Source organism: Scyliorhinus torazame, chromosome 15 (genome assembly GCF_047496885.1).
Source record: "Scyliorhinus torazame isolate Kashiwa2021f chromosome 15, sScyTor2.1, whole genome shotgun sequence".
Classification (NCBI taxonomy): Eukaryota; Metazoa; Chordata; class Chondrichthyes; order Carcharhiniformes; family Scyliorhinidae; genus Scyliorhinus; species Scyliorhinus torazame.
Window position 1 is genome coordinate 161,503,321 of NC_092721.1, and position 25,416 is coordinate 161,528,736.

General features: G+C 48.2%; 1 protein-coding gene across 1 annotated transcript in view; it reads left to right on the forward strand.

Annotated features, from left to right (window-relative positions):
* The window catches only part of nbeaa (neurobeachin a), a 1,435,335-nt gene that overhangs the window by 175,062 nt on the left and 1,234,857 nt on the right, over positions 1–25,416 (forward strand). Inside the window, exons 2-4 of the mRNA XM_072477018.1 lie at positions 3,285–3,516; positions 14,941–15,041; positions 19,039–19,134. Coding sequence (XP_072333119.1) covers positions 3,285–3,516; positions 14,941–15,041; positions 19,039–19,134 — 429 coding nt within the window. The remainder of the gene's footprint in view (positions 1–3,284; positions 3,517–14,940; positions 15,042–19,038; positions 19,135–25,416) is intronic.

Below are 25,416 nucleotides of genomic sequence, written 5' to 3' on the forward strand. Positions count from 1 at the left end.
TAGGTGCCACTGCCACCCCTGCCACTCACCTCCCCCGCCCCGGAAACCTGACCGTGAGGCATGTAATCCCTATTCTTGCCGTTAACCTCTTGTACTAGCTACAAGTTCAAATGCTGAGCTGCAGGGCCCCGACTTTTCAGTGCACTTTAATTCTTTAAATGTTTACCATTACTTAGCTATTGTTGTATCTTTTGATCTAGTTTTCCAATTTGATTGAAGGAATTGTGATGCAGTGATGAAGTTTGGGAATACACATGAGGTTTGAAATGGAAGATCGCAAATATCCTAAGGGATGGGGGTGGGAATGTGAAAATTGCAGGCCTGGAGAAGGTTATGGAGATTGAGAGGTGTAAGGACATGAAAGGATTTGGACACATGGATGAGAATTTTAAAATCAAGGTCAAATGTTCAGAATGGAGTTCTGTCACAAGTGGAGTACCACAAGGATCTGTTCTGGGGCCGTTGCTGTTTGTCATTTTTATCAATGACCTAGAGGAAGGCGCAGAAGGGTGGGTGAGTAAATTTGCAGACGATACTAAAGTCGGTGGTGTTGTCGATAGTGTGGAAGGAAGTAGCAGGTTACAGAGGGATATAGATAAGCTGCAGTGCTGGGCTGAGAGGTGGCAAATGGAGTTTAATGTAGAGAAGTGTGAGGTGATTCACTTTGGAAGGAAAAACAGGAATGTGGAATATTTGGCTAATGGAAAAGTTCTTGGAAGTGTGGATGAGCAGAGGGATCTAGGTGTCCATGTACATAGATCCCTGAAAGTTGCCACCCAGGTTGATAGGGTGGTGAAGAAGGCCTATGGAGTGTTGGCCTTTATTGGTAGAGGGATTGAGTTCCGGAGTCAGGAGGTCATGTTGCAGCTGTACAGAACTCTGGTACGGCCGCATTTGGAGTATTGCGTACAGTTCTGGTCACCGCATTATAGGAAGGACGTGGAGGCTTTGGAACGGGTGCAGAGGAGATTTACCAGGATGTTGCCTGGTATGGAGGGAAAATCTTATGAGGAAAGGCTGATGGACTTGAGGTTGTTTTCGTTAGAGAGAAGAAGGTTAAGAGGAGACTTAATAGAGGCATACAAAATGATCAGAGGGTTAGATAGGGTGGACAGTGAGAGCCTTCTCTCGCGGATGGAAATGGCTAGCACGAGGGGACATAGCCTTAAACTGAGGGGTAATAGATATAGGACAGAGGTCAGGGGTAGGTTCTTTACGCAAAGAGTAGTGAGGCCGTGGAATGCCCTACCTGCTACAGTAGTGAACTCGCCAACATTGAGGGCATTTAAAAGTTTATTGGATAAACATATGGATGATAATGGTATAGTGTAGGTTAGATGGCTTTTGTTTCGGTGCAGCATCGTGGGCCGAAGGGCCTGTACTGCGCTGTATTGTTCTATGTTCTATGTTCTAAGGTGTTCCCAGACTGGGTCATTGTAGGTCAGCGAATAGGGTGAACGGGACTTGGTGCAAGTTACACAACGGGACTTGTGTAAGGTGGAATGTTGACTTGGCATGGATGAAAATTTTTCGCAGCAAATGAGTTGAAACGAGCAGAGAATGCATGACATTGTGGTGGCGGAAGTAGTTGATACAATTGGAGATCTGGTACCTTCGAAGAGCAGTGAATGAATTGCTGGAAAGATAGTGGTGCCTTGAATTAGTAATCCAGAGGTCCAGGCTAATGCTCGGGAAAATGGGTTCAAATCCCACCATAGCAGCGTGCTCTCCCAACCTTTCCACAGACTGACAGTGCACAGGCCAGACTTTCATCTTTTTCTGTCGCTAATTATTCCTGGAACATGTTGCTAGCCTGTCACCAGCGTCTTATAGCTTGAGAGGCATGACACCATATTAAGCAGAGCCACACTTTCTCCTATCTCTCTCACTTACTCACTCACTCACTCATTTCTCTCACTTACCTCACTCACTCTACTTGTTCGTCCCACGCGCACAGACAGCCAAACTAAGGGGCAATTTAGCATAACCAATCCACGTAACTTGCACTTCTTTGGACTGTGGGAGGAAACTGGAGTACTTGGCGAAAACTCCTTGTGGACACTGGGAGAATGTGCAAACTCTGAACAGACAGACCCCAGGAAGGACGTGAACCCAAGCCCGTGGCGCTGAGACAGCAGTGCTAACCACTGCTCCACTGTGCAGCTAGTGGAATTTAAATTCAATTAACAGATTTGGAATATAAAGTTAGTCTCAGTAATGGTGACCATGACGACTAACATGTAGTTTATTAATGTCCTTCCTTACCTTGGTTTGCTTATTTGTGATTCCAGACTCACGGTTACATGGTTTGTACTTGACTGTCCTCTAAAATGGCCTAGTAAGCCACTCTGTTCACGGCAATTAGGGGGAGGTAACATATTCTGACTTTGCCAGTGACACCCACATCCCATGAATGAAGAAAGAACAAAATTGGTACAAAGTCAAAACACTGCAGATGCTGGAAATCTGAATAATGAAAAGTACTGGAAATACCCAGCAAGTCAGGCATCTGTGGAGAGAGCGAGTAAACTATTGGGTCACTGGTTGTGATGAAAGATGTTTGATCCGGAAACATTATTCCTACTTACATAGGATGTACAACATCGAAATACAGCATTCCATCCATGCCTGTGTTTCTCTTCAATGAATCATTGGTGTTATTTTAATTAGTCCTAAACTGTTCTTTAGCACATTTCAAGGGACCTTTGTTGTTATAGGAATCTTTGCAGCACATTCTACATAATAATATTAGTCTTTTTCCCCTACATAGTTTCTTTCAAAAAAAATATTCTTGTCAATTTTCTCCATTCCTCTCAGCTCCTCACCCTCTTTCGCTGAGTGCGCTGTTATTTTTATGTGAGTCTTAAGAATGAAAGACAATAGATTATTTGACTGAGAGTCACCATAGCTGGAACTCTATTCTTCTCTCCCAAAGGTTCACGGGTCTACATTTCCTGGTTGTTGGTTGGCACTGTGGCTTATTTTATCCTTGGGAGGGCGGGGGACTAAGGCTACAATAGTGCTCCTACTGTTTGTATAGCTAATTTAGTTAACTCAGGATAGAGTTGAGATCAAGCACAGAACCCTCCTAGCTTATTTTAGTTACTGGATGAGCTTGCTGTGCCAAAGGGAGCTTAATAAATTAACTCTGTAAAAATTACTTATGTTGGACATTCTAGCCTGATGCAGGTGGAAATTGTCTATATTTTAAATGTTTTGAAACTGTTTAATTTGAAAAGATGTGTTAAGTTTTTTTTGCTTTTCTCTGTCTTTCCCTGTGACAGCTGGTTGGTGGAGAATTTGATTTGGAAATTAACTTCATCATTCAAGACGCAGAGAGCATAGCGTGCATGATAGAACTTCTTGAACACTGTGATGTCACCTGCCAGGCTGAAATCTGGAGTATGTTTACAGCCATTCTGCGCAAGAGTGTGCGCAACCTTCAAGCAAGCACAGAGGTTGGCCTCATTGAACAAGTGCTATTAAAGATGAGCAAAGTGGATGACATGATAGCAGGTATTAATTATTGAAGCCATGTTGATAACATTGAATTGCTTAAATATGGGGCCCGATTTGAACTCTGCAAGTGGATGGATTTGAATGGGTTAAAATTGGGCCTGACTCCCCTGGTACTTATTGTGAAGTCAAACATCGTTTGCGCCTTTTTATGTTTAATCAGAAAAGACTGCTGCAAAGCAAAGTAAATTGTCAAAATAAAATTGTGATTTCAATTAAGAGGTTTATTGCTTTTCACCAAATATGTCACTCAGAGAATTCTGAAAATAATTAAGCAATTCTGTGTATCTCTCTCCCCACAGCTTCACTTTTCTTGCCTTCCTCCACTTCTGCTTTTCATTCTTTTCCACTTGCGTTTATCAGTTCCTCCAAGCCTGTTCTCCCCTCTCCTCTGCTTGTTTCCCTCCTCCTGATTTCTTTTGTCACTTCTTGAATTGTTTTTTATTCTCCCACTAGTATGTTTTACTCTTCTCTAATTATTTTTTTCTCACTTTCTATTTGTCTCCCTCATTTTCCCCTTCTCTCTTACATACTCCCCTCACATTCGTGACTCCTTTCTCCTTGACTTGTTTGCTCTTTTTCTTTCTCTTCCTCCTATTTCTTCTTGCTTTCTATGGAATCATAGTTGCCACACAGTGTCATAATCTGCACCCATGCACATCATGAGGTAAAAACAGGCAGTGACAGACTCCCCAGGTTAGCCAATCAACATACAGGACAGAACACAACAAATCACCAGACAGAACACCAGAGGGGGCCTTCCAACTATAAAACACACGAGGCATCAGCACTCCACCTCTTTCCACTAGTGACAACTGTAGTGACAGTCAGGGTGTAAATATCAGTCAGCACCTTCTACACGTGGATCAGAGCTAGCCTGCTCTAGTAAGTTAGAGTTAGTACACTTCGAGTAGTAGAATGTCAACACACAGCCAGCTGTGTGCATTGTTACAGAAGTTCAATAACTCGTATATGCTTTACCGTTCATCTGCATCCTGTTGCAGTCCGTGTTATCCCAGGGTGATTAACACGACATGATACCAGGAGTCTACTTCATCTAAGTAATTTACCTTGAATAATTCAGTGACGACCAGCAAGTGCCTTCCAGCAGCATGGAGAAGATCCAGGCCCCTCCACAGCTCCGGATGTCCGGAAATCCCGGCGCCAACTGGCGGGTCTTCAAACAGAAATTCAGTCTATACATTGTGTCCTTGGGCCTCGAGGATGCGTCCGATGCCAGAAAAATCGAGCTGCTCCTATCGACTGCGGGGGACCAGGCCATCCAAATCTTCAATTCGTTCACTTTTGCCGACAGCGAGGACAAGACCAAGTTCCAGACCGTGTTAGCCAAATTCGACAGTCGCTGTGAAGTCAAAACGAACGCGAGCTCTGAGCGCTATGTCTTCCAGCAACGCCTTCAGGGTAAGGATGAGCCTTTCCAATCCTTTCTAACTCATCTGTGCATATTAGCGCAATCCTGCAACTACGGTGACACCGCTGATTCCTTCATCAGGAATCAGATCCTGTTTGAGGTCCACTCCGACGCCCTGCGGGAGCAGCTCCTAAAAATAAAAAACATGATCCTGCCAGTAGCCATCGAGACGTGTAAAGTGCATGAACGGGCGAAAAGCACTACTCCCGACTTAAATCGGCAGAACAGTACCAACTTGCCTCCCACGAGGCAGAGAGTGTACAGGCCATCGCCCGAATGCGGCGCCTTAACATCGATGAAGTCGGCCATTTCACACGCTTTTTCCGAAGTCCCACGTATGCGCACCACGGACGGGAGAACGAAGCGGCCGAAGACCACACTGCGCAGATGCGAGTGGCGGCTGACCTCACTGCGCATGTTCGACGACGCACGGAGCGTTACGATGTCAACGTCATGACGTGCCTGAACTGCGGCACCGCCCACTTAAAGCGGCAGTGTCCTGCAAGAGGCAGGTGATGTTTGAATTGTGGGAAGCCTGGCCATAATGCAGCCTTGTGCAGGACTGCACCTCCGATCGTGGGCCAGCGATCCCAGTTCCAACGCAAACAAATTCGAAGTGTGCAGCAAGAGCTGCTGGATTCGGAATCTAGTAACACCACGGATCCAGAGGACGACTGCCTGGAGTCCCCATATCGTGTGGGCATCATTACCACATATGACAAGGCCCACTCAAATTCAGCAACACTTCTACCCATCCTCAACGTGGATTCTGTGGACGAATGGTGTGCTGTCCTACACGTCAACCAATGCAGCATCCGTTTCAAGCTGGACACTGGTGCTTCAGCGAATCTCATATCTCAAGCAGATCTTGCTCGCATCCAAAAATTCTTCCGCCGGCCTGCCAGCTGCTTGATTATAATAGCAATGCCATTACTGCGTTAGGGTCTTGTCACCTGCATGTCTCCAATAAGGCCATCAAAGCCACACTGCGATTCGAAATTGTCAAGCCTGACAAGGCTTCCCATCTTGGTGCCCATGCATGCAAGCTACTCAATTTCGTCCAGCGCGTATATGCCATGTCCTCTGCCAATATAAATCTTCAGGCTGACATTGACAAAGTCCTGTCACAATATCCGGATGTGTTCAGTGGGACGGGCACGCTGCCATACCGCTACAAAATCTTACTCAGGCCTGATGCCACGCCTGTGATCCATGCACCACGCCGGGTGCCGGCTCCTCTGAAGGGCCGTTTAAAGGCGCAGCTGCAGGAGCTCCAAGGCCAGAGTATCATCTCTAAAGTGACGGAACCGACTGACTGGGTCAGCTCGATGGTCTGTGTGAAGAAGCTCTCTGGAGAACTGCGCATATGTATAGATCCCAAGGATCTTAACTGAAACATAATGTGGGAACACTACCCGATCCCGAAGCGGGAGGAGCTAACCAGTGAGATGGCACATGCCAAATTCTTCACGAAGCTAGATGCATCGCGTGGCTTTCGGCAGATACAACTGGACGAGTCCAGCAGGAAGCTCTGCACGTTTAGTACACCTTTCGGAAGGTACTATTACAACCGCATGCCGTTTGGTGTTGTTTTAGCCTCTGAAATCTTTCACAGGATCATGGATCAGATGCTGGAGTGCATTGAGGGTCTGCGGGTTTATGTTGATTACGTCATTATATGGTCCATGACCCCAGAGGAACACATATCTCGTCTCCCCCAAGTCTTTAGACGCATACAAGCCAACGGCCTCAAGTTGAACAAGGCCAAATGCTCCTTTGGCATGTCATCAATCAAATTTTGGGTGATCAAATATCCCAGCAGGGCGTGCAACCGGTTTCGGACAAAGTCAAGGCCATCAACACCATGAAGACCCCGGAAGACAAAAAGGCGGTACTCCGCTTCCTGGGTATGGTTAACTTCTTGGGAAAGTTCATTCCCAGCCTCGCATCACACACCACGGCTCTCAGGTATCTGGTGAAGAAGTCCACTGTCTTTCAGTGGCTACCCACACATCAAGCAGAGTGGCTTGAGTTAAAGGCAAAGCTCATCACTGCTCCGGTACAAGCGTTTTTTGACCCAGAGCGGGAGACAAAAATCTCCACGGACGCCAGCCAGGATGGCATTGGTGCGGTGCTCCTCCAGAAGGATGACTCCTCGTGCTGGGCTCCAGTGGCCTCTGCGTCCAGGGCCATGACTCCTACTGAGCAGAGGTATGCTCAGATAGAGAAAGAGTGCCTGGGCCTCCTTGTCGGTATTGTAAAGTTCCATGATTATGTCTACGGTCTACCAACCTTCACAGTAGAGACTGACCACAGACCCCTAGTCCATATAATTCACAAGGACTTGAATGACATGACGCCCAGGCTTCAGCGCATTCTCCTTCGACTCCGCAGGTATGATTTTGAATTGGTTTACACACCGAGCAAGGAGCTAATCATTGCGGATGCTCTGTCTCACGCCATCACCTCGCCCTGTGAACAGGTCGACTTCATCCGCCAAATTGAGGCACAGATGCAACTGTGTGCCAGCAACCTCCCGGCTTCGGATGAACAAGTCGTCAACATTCAAGAAGAGACTGCCAATGACCCTCTTCTGCAGCGGGTCATACATCACCTTGCAAATGGTTGGCAGAAAGGGCAATGCCCCCAGTTCTTTAATGTCCAGGACGCCTAACAGTTGTCGAGGGGATCCTCCTCAAGCTGGATCGTATCATTATTCCTCGCAGCCTCCAGAGCTTAATGCTTAAACAGATCCACGAGGGACACCTCGGTATCGAGAAATGCAGACGCAGGGCCCGGCAGGCTGTCTATTGGCCTGGCATCAACGAGGACATATCCAACATGGTCCTCAATTGTGCGACTTGCCAGCGTTTCCAGCCTGCTCAGCCCAAAGAAACACTCCAGCAACATGAGATTGTGACCTCTCCGTGGTCTAAGGTGGGAATCGACCTATTTCACACCAATGCTTATAATTGACTACTTCTCGAGTTACCCCGAAGTGGTGAAACTGTCCGACCTCACATCAAGGACTGTCATCAAGGCCTGCAAGGAGACATTTGCCAGGCATGGTATTCCGCTCACGGTCATGAGCGACAACGGTCCCTGCTTCTACAGCCAAGAGTGGTCCAACTTGGCGAAGCTATACCAGTTCAAGCACATTACCTCAAGCCCACATTACCCGCAATCTAACGGGAAGGTCAAAAAAGGGGTCCATATTGTGATGCAACCGCTCTGCAAGGCTGTGGACTCAGCTTCTGACTTTAACCTTGCGCTCGTGGCGTACAGGGCAACCCCTCTGTCCATCGGTATGTCTCCGGCACAACTCCTTATGAATCGTGACCTGCGGACGACTGTTCCGGCCATTCATTTACCTGACCTGGATCACCTCCCAGTGCTGCAAAATGTGCAGCAACTCAGAAACCGGCAAAAGCTGACATACGATGCTCATGCTACTGATTTGCCCGTGCTCTCTCCGGAAGATGCTGTTCGCATCAAGTTGCCTGGTGGGGGCTGGTCAGCTCCAGCTGTTGTTGCTTGACAGGCTGCTCCCAGGTCGTTTGTGGTTCACATGGCTGATGGATCCATTGTCAGGGGAAACAGAAGGGCACTTCGCAAATTTCCCTGCCCACCACCGAATCTCACGTTCCCAGCTGTTGTTATGCCTTTTCCGGACACCTCGCTCCACGAGGCCACCAATCTGGCTGCAATCCCGCCTGTCAAGGCCCCGTTGTCCCCACCTCCACCTCTCAGGCGGTCAACAAGGATCCGACGCCAGCCCCAGAGATTGGACTTATAAATATTTCCGTTGTACATACTGTTCTGTATCTGCGCGCTAGACACCTTACATGTACATATGCATTCACTCGCCATTTGCTGTAAATAGTTATATCTGTAAATATGTCGTAGATGCTCTAAGCAACCGACAATTTCTTTTTTGAAAAGGGGGGATGTCATATGTACCCATGCACATCATGAGGTAAAAACAGGCAGTGACAGACACCCAGGTTAGCCAATCAACATACAGGACAGAACCCAACCAATCACCAGACAAAACAGCAGAGAGGGGGCTTCCAACTGTAAAACACACGAGGCATCAGCACTCTGCCTCTTTCCACTGGTGACAACTGTAGTGACAGTCAGGGTGTATATGTCAGTCAGCACCTTCTACACATGGATCAGAGCTAACCTGGTCTAGTAAGTTAGAGTTAGTACACTTCGAGTAGTAGAATGTCAACACACAGCCAGCTGTGTGCATTGTTACAGAAGTTCAATAAATCGTATTGAACCAACGCCTACTTTGGTGTATGCTTTACCGTTCATCTACATCCTGTTGCAGTCCGTGTTACCCCAGGGTGATTAACACGACACACAGGGAGACAATGAAACATAACAATGAAGGACAGGAAAAGACCTCACCCATATTATCTTGATGAAATATATGCACACTGAATCTCATGCGCCCGCCCCCCGACCCCACCACCACCACCACCATTCCACTAACCAGCTACCAAGGCTTGAAAGGCAGAAAATCCAAGAATCTCACAGAGCTAATTTAAGACAAAACAAAAACCCTGGAGAATTCTTCTCCAATACATAGGCAATCAACCAGAAAGACATTCCTCAACACCTCGCCTTTTATACATAGGATTTTGGCCTTAGTCAGAAGTTCCTCCAACACCTTTTTGAATGTTTGCAGAAGATCCACACTCACCATATGAACTGATTCTGAAAATAAATACTTCCTGGAGCTAACCTAATTTGATGCTTATGTAATTTATACTCAATCTGCCTGCTCGTTTCTTGCCAAAAAGCTCCAATGGTCTACCCACATGGACCAAATCTCATGTTTTCATTTAAGTAGAAAGACATCAATCATGTCTCTATTTCTGTATTTTATTCATTCTAGCTGAAAATCGAAGACAGAAAATTTAGAAACAGATGTGCAAAACAGAGGAAGCAAAGGCTTGAAAATAGATAACAATGGACTTTTCAGTACTTAATGATATGTATTCTGGTGTAAGGTGTTCAGTGATTAAGGCAGATGAGCTGATTACTGAAATATGACTTAAAGAAAGGCAGGAATTGTAGTTCAATATTCTTGGCTACAAGATTTTCAGACAAGGTAGACAGGGAGATCAACAACGAGGGAATTGCAATACTAGTTAAAGGAACAATTACAGCTGGAAAGGCAGAGGGCTGGGGTGTGCAAGTGCTGATATGCCAGCAGGATCATGAGAAAAACCGAATGGATTGAACCGAGGGACAAGAAAAAAGGAGATAGTCCTTCTGCTGGGAGTATATCGAGTCTAAGCAATCAGAAGGAGCTAGAATGGAAAATATGTGGGCAAGGCCAGAAGCAATAATAACTTTTATTTGAAAAACACCTTTAATGTAATGAAATGCCATAAGCTGTCTCACAGGAGAACTATAGAACAAAATATGACACAGAGCCATATTAGGATATTAGGTCAGATGATCAAAAGCTTTGCCAAAGAGGCAAGCCACTCAGTTGTATTCAACTGCTACGGAAACACAAAAAAGTCACTGTGGGTGTACCTACACCTCAAGCACTGCAGCGGTTCAAAACGGCAACTCACCTTCTGAAGGGCAACTAGATGGGCAATAACTGCTGGCCTAACCAGCGACACCCACATCCCATAAATGAATTAAAAAAAGAACATATCTATCTCTGCCTTGAAACATTCAAAGACTCTCCTTCCACTGCCATTGGAGGAAGGGAGTTCCAAAGACTCACCATCATCAGAGAAAATATTTGTTCTAATCTGTTTTAAATGGGCAATACTTTATTTTAAAACAGTGATCCCTGGTTCTAGATTTTCTGACATGAGAAAATATCATTTCTATCGACCTTGTCAAAGACCCCTCATGATCCTATATGTTTTAATCAAGTCGCCTCTTAATCTTCTGAACTCCAGCGGATACAAACCCAGCCTGTCCAATCTTTCATCAGAAGACAACCTGCGCCTTCCTGGTATTAGTTTAGTAAACTATCTCTGATCTACTTATAATGCAATTACATCCTTCCTTAAATAAGGAGACCAATATTGTACACAGTACTTCACATATGGGCCAGGATTCTCCGACCCGGTGCCGGGTCGGCGAATCCCCGGGGGGAAGCGAGAATAGTGCGCCGCCGCCCCGATGCCGGCTTCCCCAATCTCCGGCGATTCTCCTGGCCCCGATGGGCCGAGTGGCCGACGAGTTTGGCCGAGTCCCGCCGGCGTGGGTTACTCAGGTCCCACACGGCGGGACCTGGAAGGGGAGTCTGGGAGGGAGGTCCCGGAGGGGGGCCGGGGGATCCGACCCGGGGGAGGGTAGGCCTCCATGGTTGCCTGGCCTGCGATCGGGGCCTACCGATGGGCGGGCGGGCTGGTTCCGTGGGGGCCTATTTTACTCCGCGCCGGGCCCATGTAGGGCTCCGCCATATTGCCCGGGGCCGGCGTAGAGAAGGGAACCCCCGCGCATGCATGGAAATACGCTGGCCATAGCGTGTATGTGCGGAAATACGTTGGCCATTCCACACATGCGCGGAAATACGCCAGCCATTCCGCGCATGCGCGGAATCACGCTGGCCGTTCCGTGCATATGCGGACTCACGCGGGCCGTTCCGAGCTGGCTGGAGCTGCGGGGACACTCCGCCAACCGAGCCCCCTAGGAAGGGGAGCATTCCCCATTATCGGGGACATTTGATGCCAGAGTGGTTGCTGCCGCTTTTCACGCCGGCGTGGGGACATAGCCCCATTATTAGAGAATCTCGCCCATGGTCTCACCAGTGCCCTCAATACATTCCCCTCACAAATATTAATATTTTATTAGTTTTCCTAATTACTTGTTGTACCCGCATACGAGCCTTTTACAATTCATGCACCAGGAAATCCAGGTCCCTCTAAATCTCAGAGCTGTGCAATTTCTCACCATTTGGATAATATGCCTCCTTTTTATCCTTTTGCTGAAATGGATAATTTCATATTTAGCCACATTGTACTCAATTTGCCAGATCTTTATCCACTCACTTAAATTATCTTGTAGACGTTGCCTTATGTCCTCTTCGCAATTTACTTTCCTATCTATCTTTGTATCAGCAGCAAATTTAGCAACCATGCCTTTGATCCATTCATCCAAGTTATTTATATAAATTGTAAGAAGTTGAGGGCCTAGCACCAACCCCTAGCATGTCACTAGTTACAACCTGCCAACCAGAAAAAGACTCATTTATTCCAGCTCTGTTTCCTGTCAGCTAGCCATCCTTCAATCCATGCCAATCCTCCTACACCGTGAGCTTTTATTGTTTCAATAATCTTTGCTGTGACATCTTGTCAAACGCCTTCTGGAAATCAAAATACTGTACATCCACCAGTTCTCTTTTATCTACAGCAATGTGACTCCTTCAAAAAACTCCCATTAATTGGTTAAACATAATTTTCCCTTTCACAAAATCATGTTGACTCTGCCTGATTGCCTTGAATTTTTCCAATGTCCTGCCATAACCCCTGTAATAATAGTTATAATTCTTCTATCCTCCAATAATCCTTATGATGGATGAGCATGGAAGTGGAAAGGGAGGAGCGGGGAGGAGTGGAAAGGAAAGCTCGGGGGGGGGGGGGGGGGGGGGGCGTGGGGGCAGGTAGTGGGAATGGAATGGATCATAAGGGGCTGGTTTAGCACACTGGGCTAAATCGCTGGCTTTTAAAGCAGACCAAGGCAGGCCAGCAGCACGGTTCGATTCCCGTACCAGCCTCCCCGAACAGGCGCCGGAATGTGGCGACTAGGGGCTTTTCACAGTCACTTCATTGAAGCCTACTCGTGACAATAAGCGATTTTCATTTAATTTCATTTCATTCATGTTAAATTAACTGGCCTGTTGTTTCCTGCTTTATGTCTCCCTCCCTTTTTGAATTAAGGAATTACATTTGCTATCTTCCGATCTAATGGCACCTTCAGGGCCCGGGGAGAGGGGGGTATTCGGGTGGGATGCCAGGTAAGGGTGGATGGGTGGGTGGTTAGGCGAGTAGCTAGAGGTGTGTATGGGGAGGGTGGGGAGGTCGGGTGGTGGTGTTATTCGGTGCGGTGGGTGGGTGGGAGAGTGATAAGGGGGTGGGGGAATGGTTGGCGGGGTAGTCAGGAGAGTGGTTGGGGAAGGAGTCACGAGAGCAACTGAGCAACTGGGAGAGGCAGGGGCCAATCGAAGAGCAGTCTTCAGGTGGGCAGTGGGGGGAGGAGTGTTGGTGGGAGACAATCCATTCTCCACCATTCCATTCCCACTACCTGCCCCCACCCACCCCGACCCCTTGCTATCCACCCCCCCGAGCTTTCCTTTCCACTCCTCCCCGCTCCTCCCTTTCCACTTCCATGCCCCTCCAATTCCCCCATCCCCATTTTTTTCACCCCCCCTCCCTTATCACTCCCCCTTCCAATCCCACCACGCCCTCCCATTACCCCACCACTCCCTTTCCTCTTCCCCGCTCCCTCCCTTTCCATCAACTGCACCCCTCCATTTCCAGCCCCTGCCCCCTCCCTTGCCACCTCCTCCCTTTCCACTCACCCCTGCCCCTTCTCTTTCCATCCCTCTTCCCCCTCCCTTTCCACTCCCTGCCTCCTCCCTTTCCACTCCCTGCCCCCTCCCTTTCCACTCCCTGCCCCCTCCCTTTCCACTCCCTGCCCCCTCCCTTTCCACTCCCTGCCCTTCCCTTTCCATCCCCTGTCCTTCCCTTTCCATCCCTCTTCCCCCTCCCTTTCCATCCCCTGCACTTCCCTTTCTATCCCTCTTCCCCCTCCCTTTCCACTCTCCCGCCCCCTCCCTTTCTACTCCCCTGCCCCCCTCCCTTTCCATCCCCTCCCTTTCCAACCCCTTCCCCCTCCCTTTCCATCCCCCTTCCCCCTCCCTTTCCATCCCCTGCCCCCCTTCCTGTCCATCCCCTGCCCCCCTCCCTTCCTCTCCCCTTCCCTCCCCTGCCACCTCCCTTTCTACTCCCCTGCCCCCTCCACATTTCCTTCCTAATCAACCCCCACCCTTCCCATTCCACTCCCCCCTTTCCCTCCCTTTCCATTTCCTTCCAACTCCCTCCCCATCCCCTTTTTTTGCATCCCCCCCACCTGGTCCCTCCCTTGCCACTTCCCCCACCCCCCACTCTTGCCACACCCCCTTCCTTTCCACTTACTTTCTACTCTTCCCCGCCCCATCCCTTTCCACTACCTCCCCACCTCCTTTCCTCTCCCCCTCCCATCACGTCTTCCCCTCCGTCTCCTCATCCCCTCCCTTTCTGCTTTCCCTCCCATTTTCAGCGCCCCATGGTCCCCCCGCCCCCTCGGTCCCTGTAAGGATTAGTTCAACCTGTGCTTGCCCTTGTTCTGACCTGGGACCTTTTGACCCTGCTGTGGCCTTACTTTCAATCCCCTGTCGTCTGCCCCACTTTTGGGCTTCGCTCCTCCTTCACCCCCACAACCTTGGACATTGCTTTAAAGAAGGCTGTCCAGAACCCGACAAGTCTGGGGCTGCCCAGAATATGTGGGTGTGGTTGGCTGGACCTCCCTGGCACCGTTCACATTTGTCCTCGACATGCACATTTTTAATGTGAAAGCTTTATAATTTCAGTCTAGGTGGTATCTGAAAATAGTAATATTTTTCTTTCAATTTTCTTTACTACTCTCCTTATCCAACGCTTGCAGGTGACCATCCATTTGTAGTATATCCAGAATGAATGTGTGTGAAGCTGTAAATAGGATAAAAATGAGGCACTTGTGACAGATCCTGGACATGTTTTTGATACCTATGCGACTTAAGAGTGCATAGGTATCACAGAATTCCGTGATTCTATGATACCTATAGGACTTAGAATTGAGGTTCCCAATAATGCTGGTTTATTTTGCCGAGTTGCTTCCTGGTTTCTGTTCTTCTGATCTTCACTTGTAATAACATGAAATGTATTAATTTCCAGCTTTCATGTTTATGGTGTGAAATATTTATTTTACAGATCTACTGGTTGATATGTTGGGTGTTCTCGCAAGCTATAGCATTACTGTCAAGGAACTCAAGCTGCTTTTCAGCATGTTGCGTGGAGAAAATGGATTCTGGGTGAGCTCCAGTTTTAAGACTTAAGTATGTTAAGCAGTGAAACCAAAGCCCAATTTTTTTCGAGTATCATATAGCAAGAAAGCAACAATTAAGTGCGAGGAGCTTTGTTGCTGAGATAGTAACCATCTGATCAGCTGTTACTTCTCTTCCTTCCCCAAGCCCACCGGGCCAAACTTGCCCCACAGCCCCAGCCCTGAACTCTCAAATTTCCGTGCTTTCTCTCTCATCTTCCCACATGCCATCTCCGAGCTCTTCTTGTCCATGAAACCCAGCTCCTCACTTGGACCTCTTCCTATTGAATTGCTAACCACCAAACTCCCCTTCCTGGCTCCATGTTAGCTGTTATCATGATGGATCTCTCTCTTCAGGCACTATCCCATCTCCTTAAAACCTGCTGTCATCAATCCCCCAATACAAAAATCCCTGGCAAACTACCATCTCATCTCTAACATTCCTTTTCTTTCCAACATCCTTGGATGTGTGTTGTTGCCGTCCAAATCCAAAAAGGAAAAAAAAAGAAAGACTTGTAGTAATATAGCACCTTTCATGATTATTGAATGTTTCAAAGCTCTTTACAGCCAATTAAGTACTTCTTGGAGTGTATAAAGGTAAAGTCGCCCTAGTCACTGATGACCATAGGCTGCTTTCCCCTTTGAGGGAGAGAGCTGACTAGTGGTGATTTAACCTGAGGATCAACAAACCTCCGGTGAGGGGAAAGGTTGAGAAGGCGGGCCTTCATGAAAAGCCTCTTGGAGTGTGATGTGCCATCAATTAACACAAGACGAGTAGTGAACAAAACTGTGGCTTTAAAGCTAAACAGAAAGCCTCCTGGCCAAACTGGGGCAGGGCCGGAGGTCAGCCACCTTTATACCGAGCCCGAGGGGAGGCGGAGCCATCAGGCAGTGGTTTACCACAATACATGTAGTACAGTAACAGTTTACCACAATATATATAATACATTAACAGTGGTTTACTACATTCACCCCCTGTTTAAAAAAAAGAGTCCAGCGGAGGTGAAGTGGACTTAAAGGTCGAGTTTGTCGGGGGCTTTGATCCATCCATCCCGGCCGTGGTGTGTACACTGGTGTCGAGACCTGCGCGTCCGGGAGCGTCTTGTCTTCTTCTTCGCCCAGTAGTTGAGTCGGTGGAGGGGGGAGCAGTGTAGGGGCGGGGCTGGTGGTGATGGTCGCCGGTGGGCCTGCGGGTGCCAAATCTCGAAGTAGCCGGGTAGTGGTGGAGGGAGACGGTGTAGGGTCGGGGGTGGTGGTGATGGTCGCTGGGGAACCTGCAGGTGCTAAATCCAGGAGGGAGACTGTGTCCTGCCGCCCGTCATGATGTGCCACGTAGACATATTATGGGTTGGCATGGAGGAGCAGGACCTTCTTGACGAGGGGATCCGATTTATGACTCCTTGCATGCTTCCGGAGGAGGAAGGGCCCTGGGACTGTCAGCCAGGAAGGGAGCGAGACCCCTGAGGTGGACTTCCTAGGGAAGGCAAACATACGTTCATGAGGAGTCTCATTGGTGGCAGTGCACAAGAGCGACCGGATGGAGTGGAGCGCATCGGGAAGGACCTCCTGCCAGCGGGAGACTGAGAGACTTCTAGACCGTAGGGTCAGAAGGACGGCCTTCCAGACCGTCGCGTTCTCCCTCTCTACATGTCCGTTTCCCCAGGGCTTGTATTTTGTCGCCCTGCTTGAGGCGATGCCCTTGCTAAGCGGAAACTGACGCAATTCGTCGCTCATGAAGGAGGATATATCCCTAGCTCCTCTTTGAAATAGTGCTATGGGGGAGTGTGGCTGCTCATGGCAATGGTGAGGTTTAATGCTCATCTGAAAAACAGCACATCTGCTGGGTGCAGCGCTGGAATGTCAGCCTGGTTTGTTGCACTGAAGTCCTGGAGCAGGAGTTAAACTCACAACCTTCTGATTGAGGTGAGAGTGCTATCAACTGAGCTACAAGTGCCACTGTGATCCATATGTATGGCACTATAATCCATACCCATCGTTCCCAGACTCCATGCTCGGTTTCCATCCTGCCACATTACTCAAATGGCTGTTATCAAGGTAACAAATGACATCCTATGTGACTATGATACAGGTAAGCTATCCACCCTCTTACTTTGCTACCTATCTGTAGCCTTCGGCACAATTAAAAAAAAAAAAAAATTTGTGTACCCAGTTAATTTTTTCCAATTAAGGGGCAATTTAGCGTGGCCAATCCACCTAACCTGCACATCTTTTGGGCTTTGGGGCAAAACCCTCGCAAACACAGGGAGAATGTGCAAACTCCAACGGACAGTGACCCAGAGCCAGGATTGAACCTGGGACCTCGCAGTGTTAACCACTGCGCCACCATGCTGCCCCGCCTTTGGCACAATTGACCATTCAATGTCTTCCCACCATCATCCACCTGGATGGGACTGTTCTCGCCTGGTTCCGTTCTCATCTGTCTAATTGTAACCAGAGTATCATCTACAATGGCTTCACTTCCTACTCCCATTCAGTTACATCTGGTGTTTCCCATGGACCTACCCTTGGCACGCTGCTATTTCTGGATGATTAGAAATATAGTATGATTATCTTCAATCTCCTCTACAAGCTCTGTTCCCTCGCTACTGACTTCACCCCTCTCTCTGGCAATTGTCTGTGGCTGAAGTAAACTGTTGTAACCATGGTATATTTATCTCCGAGTTGAGCTTCTGACCACAAATCTTTGCCATCACAAAGACTGTATTTCTACCTTCATAACATTGCCCGCCTCTGCCCCAGTGTAAGCTCATCTGTTTCTGAAGCTCTAATGCATGCCTTTGTTATCTTTTGACCTGAACATTTAAATTACTTCTGGCTTGCCTTCCACTGCCTACCCTCTGTAAATCAAAACTGTACCTCTGTACTTACTTGCACCAAGTTCTGTTCACCCATCACAATACCTTGACCATAAATTTCTCATCCGTGTTTTCAAATCCCTCCATGGCCTCACTGCTCCCTACCTCTAAACTTCAGCCCGACAACCCTCTGAAATATCTGCATTTTTCAATTTTGACCTTCTAAGTATCCCTGATTTTGATTGCTCCACCATTGGTGCACCGTTATTCCCGGCGGGGAGCTTTGTAGTTAGGGGTGGCACGGCAGCACAGTGGTTAGCACTGTTGCTTCACAGTGCCAGGAACCCGGGTTCGATTGCTGGCTTGGGTCATTGTCTGTACGGAGCCTGCACGTTCTTCCCATGTCTGTCTGGGTTTCCTCCGGGTGCTCCAGTTTCATTCCAGAAGTCCCCAAAGACGTGCTTGTTAGGTGAATTGGACATTCTGAATTCTCCCTCAATGTACCCGAACAGGTACGGTAGTGTGGTGACTAGGGGATTTTCACAGTAACTTAATTGCAGTGTTAATATAAGCCTACTTATGACACTAATGAAGATTATTATTATTATGTTCCATGAAGCACCTTAAGGCATTTTATAAGGGGGAGACAATGGCATAGTGGTAATGTCACTTGACTCATAATTCCGGGGTTCAAATCCCATCATGACAACAGGCAGAATTTAAATCCCATTAATACATTATAAAATGTCTTCAATTAAAAAGTAGTCTCTGTTATGGTGACCATGAAACAATTGGAATCAGCCATCCTTAGCTGGTGTGGCCAATGATGCGAGTCCAGATCCTCCTGACTCTTAATTGTCCTCTGAATTGGCCCAGCAAGTCGCCCAGTTCAAGGGTCTTTGGGGATGGGCAACAAATGCTGACGTTGCCAGTGAGACATACATCCCATGAAAGAATTAAAAAGACATTAAAGACTTTATATAGATACAAGTTGACGGTGTAGCACATAACCGTTGTTTTAGAGTGCATTAAAGCTTTGTGTTTAGATAATCTGATGTGACTGTTTTTCTTAAAATAAATGTGCTAACTAAATTGCAAAGATTAAATGTTGTCTTAGATGCTTAATCAATGATATGCTTCTCGGCTTTTAATTACATTTCTTTTTCACAGCCAAGGCATGCAATTAAATTGCTGTCAATTCTGAATCAGATGCCACAAAGACAAGGCCCAGATACCTTCTTCAATTTTCCTGGACGGAGTGCAGCAGTAAGATTTATTATAGATTTCATTCCAACCTATGTTTACTATTTTGTATCTTGAAAGATTCTATTAATCTTGCTCCATTTTTGAAATAGCTTCTCAATATCAGCTTCTCCTTCAGAACAAATGGAAGGCGGTGGCATCGTGGTATTGTCGTTGGACTAGCAATCCAGAGACTCAGGTTCCCAAGTTCGAATCCCACAATGCCAGATGGTGCAATTTGAATTCAATAAAAATCTAGAAATAAAGGTCTAATGACCATGCAACCATTGTCTTAAAACCCCATCTTGTTCACCAATGTCTTTCAGGGAAGGAAATTTGCCACTCTTACCTGGTCTGGCCTACATGTGACTCCAGACCTCACAGAGAGATATGGTTGACTCATAATTGCCACCCCATTGAAATGGCCTAGCCACTCAGTTCAAGGGCAGTGAGGGATGGGCAAGAAATGGTGCAAGAACAATTTTTAAAAAAACTTAAAAGAACCATTTACAACATTTTCCTTGTAGAGAAAGAAATTCTTTTGATATTGAATGCTGATCACAAAATAAATACGCTTGCAGATGGATACTTGGCTCAACTATGTAGATAAATGGGAAGTCCTCTCTGCTCCCAAATTATATTCAGTTATCTTCCAAATTTCCCCATGGCCTCTGCTATGTTGAACAGAGAACCATTGCAGATGTTATTCACATTACGTGAAAATAATGTGTTGTAGATCCAAAATTTTCTTTTCACTATTGTAAACCTGGTCATACTTCCATAACACTGCTGACTCTGGATTTACCTTTCCAATGCCATTAATACCTTGTTGAAATATTTCCTCTCTGTCTCCTCCTTTCAAGATTATTTAATCTTCTGACATTATATATGAGCCCCCACCATGATTCTCCTATCTGGACCTCCAGCAGTACTCCCATGTACACTTTGTGTATAAGTTGCTAAAATTAGTTACAGTACTCAAGGTGCAGTGTGAATAGTTTAAATGTAATATCCTCAGACTTGTGTTCCACTGATTCAAGTAATATATGATGCAGCATTTAATTTATGTCAGCTGCTCTGAAATAACTGGATATGAAATATCAATTTTGCTAACGCCCTGTCAACTTCAACATTGAGGGCAGCACGGTGGCGCAGTGGTTAGCACTGCTGCCTCATGGCGACGAGGTCCCAGGTTCGATCCCGGCTCTGGTTCATTGTGCATGTGGAGTTTGCACATTCTCCCCGTGTTTGTGTGGGTTTCGTCCCCACAACCCAAAGATGTGCAATGTAGGTGGATTGGCCACGCTAAATTGCCACTTTAATTGGAAAAAATTAATTGGGCACTCAAATTAAAAAATTTAAGAAAAACTTCAACATTAAATCTTTCACCTTCAACGTTGGCTAGCATTCGTGGGATTATGTATTCCTGTCTCCCTGCCAATCCTGGATTTGTATTGAACGGATCTGAGACTATGCTGCTGATTTACAAATTGTTTTTGTTAAATGAATGTTTGGTCTAAGCTCAATTATGCAACGCCTTATTCTAGGCAGTAAGTATGAGCAGTAATAATGTGAATACAGCTGGCTGATACTGCCAAAAAATGTTTCTTTTTGTCTCTTTTTCCTTTCGCTCCACTTCCTTTTCCAACTTTTTTCCTTCTTGCTTCCATCTTTTCTTTTCTCCTTCCCTCCTTCCAGTTTTCTCTCCTCCCTTTTTTTGCTTGTTTGTCTTTGCTTTCTTGCGCTCCTTTTGAGAAAGACTCTGGTTGCAAATTAATGGAAACATTTCTAAGTGTGGTTTTGGGTGACTTGGCAGAGGGATTTTTGACAGCTGCGTTGGCGAGATCGCAACCCGTATTTAATGGCACTTAGTGCTGGAAGTAAGCCCCCATGAGCATCTTGCCATTACTGTCGGTCTTGCCGTCTGATTCACCAGACTCGCGCCTCAGCAGCTTGCCACTAACGAGGGGGAGCTGCTTTTAAACGCTCCCTCTCCACTCACTCCCAGTCAACACACAAATGTGGCAGCGTACAGATCTGCTCCTCGCTTTGGGGATGCTGACCTGATCAGGGTTCTCGACGCAGTCGATGCGTGACAGGACATCCTATTCCCCCGAGGGGGTTGGAGGACCAGCAGCAGGGTCACTAATGCCGCATGGGAGGCAATGGCAGTGGTTGTCAGTGCGGGCAGAAGGACCGCTGTACAATGTTGGAAGAAGAACAACAATCAACATTGCGCTGCAAGGGTAAGTTACCACCTCTCTCCTGGCATCAGTTCCGCCTGCCATCCGTCAAATTCCCTACCCCCCCAGGCATTAATCATTAAACAATTAACAATTAATCATTAAACAAATAAAGTCACCAGTAATCTGCTTTTCTGAGGGCCACGAAGAATCCAGCACGAGTTTTAAGGATACAAAGTAATAACATTTATTTACAATAACATATATATATAACAGCAGCAGCAACTTCCCTTGCTGCACACTCCTTCCTCCTGGTTTCAAACTGGCCAGCTTTATTTATACTTCGAGTTTACTAATGGTTTCTCCGCCCCCCCCCTCATTGGGGAAGCTCATGCTCCCACAGGATTGTGGGATTGTCATTAGTCCCCAGCCAATGGTAAGCAGGCAGGTTATAACATCCCTCCCCCCCAAAGTCCAAGGAATCCACCAAAGACCCTGGCGAAGGAGGGCATTGGACTCATTTTGCCACACGCCGGACACCATTTGCACGCGGCACTAGATCAGGCGGCGTGTAACGAGACGGAGACCGGCGCTTCCGTGATGAATGGCGCAACGGTTGTACATCCACGACCCGTGGACCCGAGGATTCCCCCTCTGATGCGTCCTGTGTCTCCATCTCGGAGTCAGAGTCTGCTGCCTCCGTCATGTCAGCGTCTCTATCTCCATTCGGTTCTGTAACGACCTGCGCAGGCTTCGAGTGAGGCACCAGTGGAAGATTGTGAGGACTACCTTCCCTTGTCCCTGGTCTCTGCGGCTGTAGAAATGAGCTCCGGGGGCGGGGAATCTTTTATGGGGATAGTCTTCTGGACCGAACGTGGTCTACATGTTTGCGCTGGAGACAACCCTGGGCTTGCATCTGGTAAGATATAGGGCCCGTTTGGCGAAAGATTACGCCAGGAACCCACTGGGCACCACCAGCAAAATTTCGAACGAACACTGGGTCACCGGGCGCAAACTGCCGAATCGGCCGATGCCGAGAAAATCCCTGTCCCTGCCGTTCTTGTGTGCGGTGTACTTTTGCGCCAATGTCCGGGAAAACCATACTAAGGCGGGTGCGAAGTCTCCGGCCCATTAGGAGTTCTGCGGGAGCTACCCAAGTCACCGCATGGGGGCGTGGTCCTATACATAAACAAAAAGCGAGCCAGTCTCGTGTCCATTGATCCGGAAGACTGCTTCTTTAGGCCTCTTTTGAATGTCTGCACTGCGCGCTCTGCCAACCCATTTGAAGCCGGGTGGTAAGGGGCAGTGCGGATATGGCGTATGCCGTTCATAGTCGTGAACCTCGCAAACTCCTCACTCGATAATGGAGTGCCGTTATCCGTGACCAGCACCTCGGGTAGGCCATGCGTACTAAAAGACGAACGCATCTTTTCAATTGTTGCGCAGGATGTTGTCCCCTGCATCTTATGCACCTCTAGCCATTTAGACTGGGCGTCGATTAATAGAAGGAACATGGATCCTTGAAAAGGGCCTGCGAAATCTGCTTGCAAGCGCGCCCAAAGCCGCCCTGGCCATTCCCAGTGATGTAGGGGCACGGCCGGCGGAAGCTTATGATGCTCCTGGCAAATGGAGCAGGTTTGAGCCACCTTCTCAATGTCGGTGTCGAGGCCTGGCCACCAGACATAACTCCGGGCCAACATTTTCATTTTGGTCACACCTGGATGCCCATTGTGCAAGTCTGTTAGTATCAGCTCCTGGCCTTTTTCTGGGACAATCACACGCATCCCCCACAAGAGGATGCTGTCTTCCACGCTGAATTCTGACAGCTTGGAGGAAAATGCCCACAACTCACCTGGGAGCTGTCTATGCTGTCCACCATACAGGACTATGTGCCGAACCTTTGACAGGACTGGCTCCGTCTGGGTCCACTCACGGATCTGTGATGCCGTGACAGGCAAGGTGTCCATAAAATTTAGGGTTGCAACCACCTCACCGGTCGTGGGGGTCGACATGGGGCCGGTATATAAAGGCATTCGGCTCAGTGCGTCGGCATTTGCTATCTGCGTTCCTGGTTTGTGCTCCAGAGAATACTCGTATGCAGCAAGCAACAAAGTCCAGCGCTGGATCCGTGCGTAAGCAATGGGCGGTATTGGCTTATCCTCTCTGAAAAGTCCCAGCAGAGGCTTATGATCAGTCACGACAGTGAAATAGCGGCCATACACTTACTGGTGGAAGCGTTTCACCGCAGAAACCACTGCCAGGCCCTTCTTCTCGATCTGCGTGTACTTTTTCTCCGCTGCAGTCAATGTGCGGGAGGCGAAAGCTATTGGTCGCTCGGCCCCGTTCTCCATCTTGTGGGACAGGACGGCCCCAATACCATACGGGGATGCATCACGTGATGAGCAAAGGCCTTCCAGGATCATAGTGCGTTAGTAGCCCAGACGACGACAATTGTTGCTTTACCCGCCGGAAAGCGGTTTCTTGCGGCTGACCCCAAACTCAGGTGTGATTTTTCTTTAGCGGATGGTGCAACGGGGCCAGCGTAGTTGCCAGATTGGGGAGGAACTTCCCGTAATAGTTTACGAGACCGAGAAAAGAACGAAGATGCGAAGTGTCAGTCGGGGCGGGGGTCTGTTGAATCGCACGCACCTTCTCTGCGACGGGGTGCAAACCTTCGCGGTCCACCCGATAACCTAGGTAGACTACTTCCTTAGCCTGAAATACGCACTTTGCGCGACGTAAACGGACTCCAGCCTCCAAAAAGCGTCTAAGGATAGCCTCCAGATTTTCCAAATGTTCCTGCTCCGACGTTCCTGTAATCAAAACGTCATCTAAGTAGACAGCAACACGTGGTAAATCTCTCAAAATGCCCTCCATAACACGTTGAAAAATTGCGCAGGCAGAGGATACTCCAAAGGGCAACCCTGTATATTCATACAGGCCCCAGTGTGTATTAATCGTTACATATGATCGGGAGGCAGGGTCCAGTTCCAACTGCAGGTAGGCGTGACTCATATCTAATTTTGTGAACGAGAGTCCACCTGCAAGCTTCGCGTAGAGATCCTCTATGCGAGGCATTGGATATCGGTCGAGTCGGGAAGCCGTATTCACTGTAAGTTTATAGTTGCCACACAAGCGAACTGTGGCATCTGGCTTCATTCCGGGTACAATTGGTGCTGCCCAGTCAGCAAAACGGATGGGCCTGATAATACCCAAACTCTCCAAATGAGTGAGCTCCCCTTCTACCTTCTCGAGCAAGGCGTAAGGCACCGGGCACGCCCGGAAATAACGCGGCGTGGCTCCTGGTTCGACATGGATACGGGCTACGGCCCCTTTTATTTTCCCCAAACCAGGCTGGAATACATCTGGGTATCGTCCTAGCACCTTAGTCAACCCTTCAGAAACTGTTTGGAGTATGTGCTGCCATTGCAACCGCACATGGCGCAACCAGTCCCGACCCAACAGGCTGGGCCCATGGCAGCGCACCACGATAAGTGGGAAACGCCCCTCCTGGCGTCCATAAACAACAGGGGTCATTGTAGTTCCTGCAATGTCCAGTGGTTCCCCCGTGTAGGTGGCCAACCTGGCCTGTGAGTCGGTTAATGTAAGGGTCTGTATACCTTGCTTGATGCGGTCGAATGTCCTCTGGGCGATCACGGAGACCGCTTCGCCAGTGTCCAACTCTATCTCAAGCGGGTGACCATTGACCCGTACTGTCACCTTAATGGGGGCCACACGGGGAGCTGCCACACAATGCAGCTGCAGGCAGTCGTCCTCCGTCTCCACGTCCTCAGGAGTAGTCGCCGCAGGTTCATCCACATGGAAGGTACGACCCCTGGGCTGGTCCCAGTTTCGGTCGGAACGACGGCGCCTCTGGCGCCCCCAGGACCTGCGTCCGCGACGGGGTCGGCGCTTACAAGTCTGACACGGACATGGCTCCTCATCCATTGGTTCTGGAGAAGGCTCCCTTCGGGGAGGAATGTCCGACGGCCACTGACGTCGGTCCGGACGACGCCTCGCCCAAGGTACCGCAGGAGTGCGGGGGGACGTTTTCGGACGGAAGGGGTTGCGCCCCAAGGCATGCACTTCCATTCCCTGTGGCTCCTGCACTCCTCGTTCTGCG